General features: G+C 45.4%; 1 protein-coding gene across 1 annotated transcript in view; it reads left to right on the top strand.

Moving 5' to 3' along the window:
- Window positions 1–4,793, top strand: part of LOC143284968 (uncharacterized) — a 5,595-nt gene extending 802 nt beyond the window's left edge. Inside the window, exons 2-3 of the mRNA XM_076592130.1 lie at window positions 888–982; window positions 3,871–4,793. Of these exons, the coding sequence (XP_076448245.1) occupies window positions 893–982; window positions 3,871–4,728 (948 nt within the window). The 5' untranslated portion in view covers window positions 888–892 and the 3' untranslated portion in view covers window positions 4,729–4,793. The remainder of the gene's footprint in view (window positions 1–887; window positions 983–3,870) is intronic.
- The last annotated feature ends 1,536 nt before the right edge of the window (window positions 4,794–6,329 follow it).

Genomic DNA, 6,329 nt, shown 5'->3' on the forward strand with positions numbered 1-6,329 from the left:
GTTTCAGAGAAGAGACTCAGAACATGAAAACATCTATTCAAAAACAAAGTGAAAGAGCAAATCAAACAGCCAAGCAAACACACAGAAGGAAATCCACAAACTCTCTCTCTCTCTCTCTCTCTCTCTCTCTCTCTCTCTCTCTCTCTCTCTCTCACTCTCTCTCTCTCTCTCTCTCTCTCTCTCTCTCTCTGTCAGGGGTGCTGTCAGTGTGTGTGTGTGCGTGTGTGTGTATGTATGTGTGTGCACGGATGTGGGTGTGTGTGGGGGGCCGGGGGGGGGGTGTTTTCTTCATTATGTATACAATTCTGCATGAAAACATTTTCCTTTCATTTATGTGTGTGCTATTAGCAATAGATGTAGATTAGCAAGGACAGATTGGAAGAATAGGCAATGCCTAAAATCTTAATCCTTGAATAAAAACGTTTTGAGTTCTGAGTTCCGAGTTCTCTCTCTCTCTCTCTCTCTCTCTCTCTCTCTCTCTCTCTCTCTCTCTCTCTTCGCATGTTTACCTATGTGACAGTGTCTGTGTGGTGGGATCCTTTGTAAACAATTAGGGCAAAAATGCAAGTACACTTTCAGAAAAGTAGGTTATTATTACCAACGTGCCTTTACTCATTCTCTTTCCACTACCATTTCCGTTGTAAGAATAAGAAAAATATTTTCTTATGGGATATTATATGAATATGTATGTTTGTTTGTTTATTTAATGTTAGGGTTCGTGTTGTTATTGGTGCTGTTAATAGTAGTAATCGTCGTAGCGCCATTGCTGTTGATTTCGTTCCTGCTGTGGTTATTACTGTGGTGGTTATTATTGTGGTGGTTGCTGTATTGGTGTATTGGTTCAAATTCCAGCGCTTACTCCTTTACCGGTTTTTTCCCATTGCCAGAGAAGATGGGGATTCGTGACGTTTTGCGAGAAGAGTTTCAACGGGAACGACTATGGTTTGCAGGAATCCAGAGCGAAAGACTGTGCATTTCTCAGGTTTGTGGTAAAGAAGAAGAAGACGATGATGATGATGATGATGATGATGACTGTGATGATGATGGGGACTGAAGGTGAGAAGAAGAAAATGAAAATGGTCATCATCGTGATGTTCGTAACGATGGGGGTTGGAATGAAGAAGACGAAAATGATGATCATCATCATTATGATTATCTTGATGATGATGATGGTGGTGGTGGTGGTGGTGGTGGTGATCGTGAAAAAGATGAAAAAGAAGAGAAGGTCAATAGGACCAAGATGATTAGTAGAAATAACATCATGGTTACTGTTTTATCATCACGACTATATTGGAGAGAAGAATGACAACAACAACAACAACAACAACAACAACAGCAACAACAACAACAACAATTACTACAACAACAACAACTACTACTATTACTACAATTAAAAAAAAATAATATTAAAAAAAAGTAATTCTCGGTGGTGGAAGGGACAGAACTCCGAATAGACAGAATGCCGAGAAGAAAATAATGATGGTTGTGGAAGTGGTAATTTATCACCATCATCATCATCGTCGTCGTCGTCGTCGTCGTCGACGTCGTATAACGATTGGTATGTGGCTCTATGCACGTGCGCTATTCACTCATGGGGCTGGTCTAGGAGAATCTGCACGGTTCCGAGGTAGATCCCATGATGGTCATTGTGATGGTCGGGGTGTTTCTAGGCTTTGCACGTAATGCCCGTAACATTACACGTGGTGTGCGCGTGCGTGTGCGTGTGTGTGTATGTGTGTGTGTGTGTGTGTGTGTGCCTGTGTGTGTGTCTGTGTGTGTGTGTCTGTCTGTCTGTCTGTCTGTGTCTGTGTCTGAGTCTGTGATTGTTTGAGTGTATGTGTGCGTGTGTGTATGTTTGTGTGGGGGGGGGGGAGTGGAGTTGGTGGGTTGGGTTGAGGGGAAGGGAGGAGGGAGGGGAGAGGGAGGGCTTGCCTATGAGTACATGCGTCTCCTGTCCAAACAATGAGTTACCCATACTATACTGATGATGAACGATTGACGATGATTTAGGATGAGGATGACGATGACGATGATCCTGCAGTGGAGGTCCATCCATTCATTCATTCACTGTCCATCATGACGCGAGTGTGCCGCCGATCATGTGGTAGTGTTGGACAGGTCCCACCGTCTACACGAGTGGGCTTTTACGTGTATGACCGTTTTCACCTCGCCATGTAGGCAGCCATACTCCGTTTTCGGGGATGTTCATGCTGGGTATTTTCTTGTTTCCCTAACCCACCGAACGCTGACATGGATCACAGGATCTTTAACGTGCGTATTTGATCTTCTGCTTGCGTGTACACACGAAGGGGGTTCAGGCACAAGCAGGCCTGCACATCTGTTGACCTGGGAGATGGGACAAATCTCCACCCTTCACCCACCAGGCCTGAATACAGACCTGAATTTAACTAACAGGCCGACGGACTGACTGACTGACTGACCGACCAACTGACTGACCAACCATTTGACTAACTGACTATCTAACTAACTCACTATCTGAATGACAGACTGATTGATATACCAAACTGACTAACCAGCTAACTGACTAATAAACAGACTAATTTACTTAGTACGCACCAAACTAACAACCTAAGTAACTACCCAGCTAACTCACAACTTGAATAACAAATACAATAACAACATAACTAACAACTTTACTAACTAAAAACCTAACTATCTAAATAGGAATCTTAGCCAAATAACAACGTAACTAACCAACTGACTATCTAGCTAATTAACAAAAAGCGAAGCATAAAGATATGTATGGTGAAAGATCAGAGCTACCTTAAGATGGACGTCATCTAAAGTACCTTTAATCTTACACCATCTATCATTATCTTTCACTTCTTTTTACAAGCTCCAGCAGTGACCGCATTTTCCTTAATTAATTAAAATCCCAACTAACAACCCAACTAGATATTTAACTAACAACCCAACCAACCAGCTAACTTAACAGCAGCCGAACTAATCAACCAGCCAACCCACCAACCAAATAAATTACCAGCAGCCGAACTAATCAACCAGCCAACCCACCAACCAAATAAATTACCAGCAGCCTAACTAATCAACCAACCAACCTACCAACCAAATAAATTACCAGCAGCCTAACTAATCAACCAGCCAACCTACCAACCAAATAAATTACCAGCAGCCTAACTAATCAACCAACCAACCCACCAACCAAATAAATTACCAGCAGCCTAACTAATCAACCAGCCAACCCACCAACCAACTAACTTACCGGCAGCCTAACTAACCAGCCAACCCACCCACCAACCAACTAATTTACAACCAGCCAAACTAACCAACAAACCAAATAACGTACCAGCAGCCTAACCTACAAATCAACCAACCCACCAACCAACCAACCAACTTACCAGCAGCCTAACTAACCAACCAACCAACCAACTACCAACAAACCAATCAACCCACCAACCAACTAACTTACCAGCAGCCTAACTAACCAACCAACCAACCCACCAACCAACTAAGTTACCAGCAGCCTAACAAACCAGCCAACCCACCCACCAACCAACCAACTTACCAGCATCCTAACTAATCAACCAACCAACCCAACCCTACCAACCAAATAAATTACCAGCAGCCTAACTAACCAACCAATCCACCCACCAACCAACTACTTCATCAGCAGCCTAACTAACCAACAAACCCACCAACCAACTAATTTACAACCAGCCAAACTGACCAACAAACCAAATAACGTACCAGCAGCCTAACCTACAAATCAACCAACCCACCAACCAACCAACCAACTTACCAGCAGCCTAACAAACCAGCCAACCCACCAACCAACCAACTAACTTACCAGCAGCCTTACTAACCAGCCAACCCCCCCACCAACTGTTCCAGTGGCGGGTCCCAGTGGAGGTGTGCCTGATCTACCGCGCGCTGGTGATGGTGTACGCTGTGGCCTGCCTGATGTACATGGCCTCCCACCCCCCAAACCTTCCCTACCCTCTCCCCGCCTACCTCACCACGTGGGCCTACTTCCTGCTCTGCCTCTACCTCCTGGCCCACCTCCTGACGGCGTCCGTTCTTCACGTCTCGGCCCTGGTCCGCGGGAGGGACCTCTACCAACGTCCCCCATCCTGCTGCACGCGTCCCTCTGTCACGATACACGCGTCCAAGTTCGTTGAAGCTGGAACCAGCAGCAACAGCAGCAGCAGCGACAACAACAGCAGCAGCGATGCCCTCAGCATCAGCATCGCGGCTGGCGGAGGAAGAGAGGGCTATCAGACTATCACAGAGTCTGACGGCCGCTTCTTCAGTTCGCCGTGGTATCTGTGTGTGGTCTGGGTTCTCTTCGACGTGGCCTCTGTCCTGGCGCTGACGGTGACCACGGCCTACTTCGCCTTTCTCTTCCACGGGGGTGGAGGGAAGCACCTCGGCGCTTTGGACTTCAGCGGGGTGCAGGCCCATGTCCTCAACTCCGTCCTCGTGCTTATCGAGCAGCTGGTGACCGCCTTGCCCTTTCGCCTCCTCCACGTCGTCTACCCGTTCCTCTTCAGTGTGGCGTACCTCGTGTTCAGTATCGTCTACTGGGCTGACGAGCACAGCCGGGTGATCTACCCGGGAATCCTGGACTGGAACCGCCCGGGTCTCACCGTGGTGTACGTGCTGCTGACGGGATTTCTCTTCCTTCCTCTTTTCCACGCTGTGCTCTTCCTGGTCTACAAGGGCAGGGTGGCGGTTTACATGCGTTGTTGATCATCTGTGGGAAGGGCGCAATAGCCGAGTGGTTAAAGCGTTGGACTTTCAATCTGAGGGTCCTGAGTTCGAATCTCGGTGACGGCGCCTGGTGGGTAAAGGGTGGAGATTTTTCCGATCTCCCAGGTCAACATATGTGCAGACCTGCTAGTACCTGAACCCCCTTCCTGTGCATACGCAAGCAGAAGATCAAATACGCACGTTAAAGATGCTGTAATCCATGTCAGCGTTCGGCGGGTTATGAAACAAGAACATACCCAGCATGAACATCCCCGAAAACGGAGTATGGCTGCCTACATGGCGAGGTGAAAACGGTCATACACGTAAAAGCCCACTCGTGTACACACGAGTGAACTGGGAGTTGCAGCCCACGAACGAAGAAGAAGAAGAAAAGTTGAACTTAGCTGCCTGTTTCAATACTACGTCAACACAACGTCAACACGAGAAGTCCTGGAGACAGGAAGAAAAGTTGAAGGGGAAAAAAAGACTGAGGAAGATGATCTGAGCCCATCCTTCGAAATATTTGTATGCGAGTAAGTTCAACTTTCGATTCTGGGTTGTGCAATTTCTTCTTTGTGAATCCAGAATCAGAAAACTTTTACCAATGAATTTGTAGGCCTCTCCTGACCTGTGTTTGAAAAGTTACTATTCTATGTCATCTTTGGTTAAAGAAAATAATTAATAAAAACTAATAAATAGAATAAAATTAGTTAATAATATTATTATTATTATTATTATTATTATTATTATCATTATTAAAAAACATTCCAAGCATTACTTCGTATTGGGATCGTGTTGGTCAATTTTGGCAAGAACTCATTAACTGCTATGATGGATGGCGATTATTTCTTATTGTTTTTGTTTTTTGCCTGGAGTTGGCATGTGGTAAGTTTTGGAAGGGGCCAGTCCCCTCAAAACATCCGATATCAAGTTTTGAAATTTTGAATACATGTTTTTGTAGACGAGTTTGAGATTTTGTATATACAAACATTTTCTTTTTCTTTTTGTCGTGTTTATGGCCTGAATCACGTAACACCTATGTACTCGAATACACAGTGTCAGATTAAGACGCAGGCATATCATCACGTGATCATGAATGAAACAGAAGAGTTTGGGGGAAGAGAAAAGTTTTTAGGTTTTTGTGTTCAAGACTTGAAGGTAAAGGAAGCCAGTTCAGTCTTTTAAATTCGTTCAGCAGCCCAGAGGTGATGGCCTAGAGGTAACGCGTCCGCCAAGGAAGCGAGAGAATTTGAGCGCGCTGGTTCGAATCACGGCTCAGCCGCCGATATTTTCTCCCCCTCCAAGACCTTGAGTGGTGGTCTTGACGCTAGTCATTCGGATGAGACGATAAACTGAGGTCCCGTGTGCAGCATGCACTTAGCGCACGGAAAAGAACCCACGGCAACAAAGGGGTTGTTCCTGGCAAAATTCTGTAGGAAAATCCACTTCGATAGGAAAAAACAAATAAAAGTGCACGCAGGAAAAAATACAAAAAAATGGGTGGGGCTGTTGTATAGCGACGCGCTCTCCCTGGGGAGATCAGCCCGAATTTCACACAGAGAAATCTGTTGTGATAAAAAGAAATACAAATATTTTGTTGT

Source organism: Babylonia areolata, chromosome 8 (assembly GCF_041734735.1).
Source record: "Babylonia areolata isolate BAREFJ2019XMU chromosome 8, ASM4173473v1, whole genome shotgun sequence".
NCBI classification, from domain to species: Eukaryota; Metazoa; Mollusca; class Gastropoda; order Neogastropoda; family Buccinidae; genus Babylonia; species Babylonia areolata.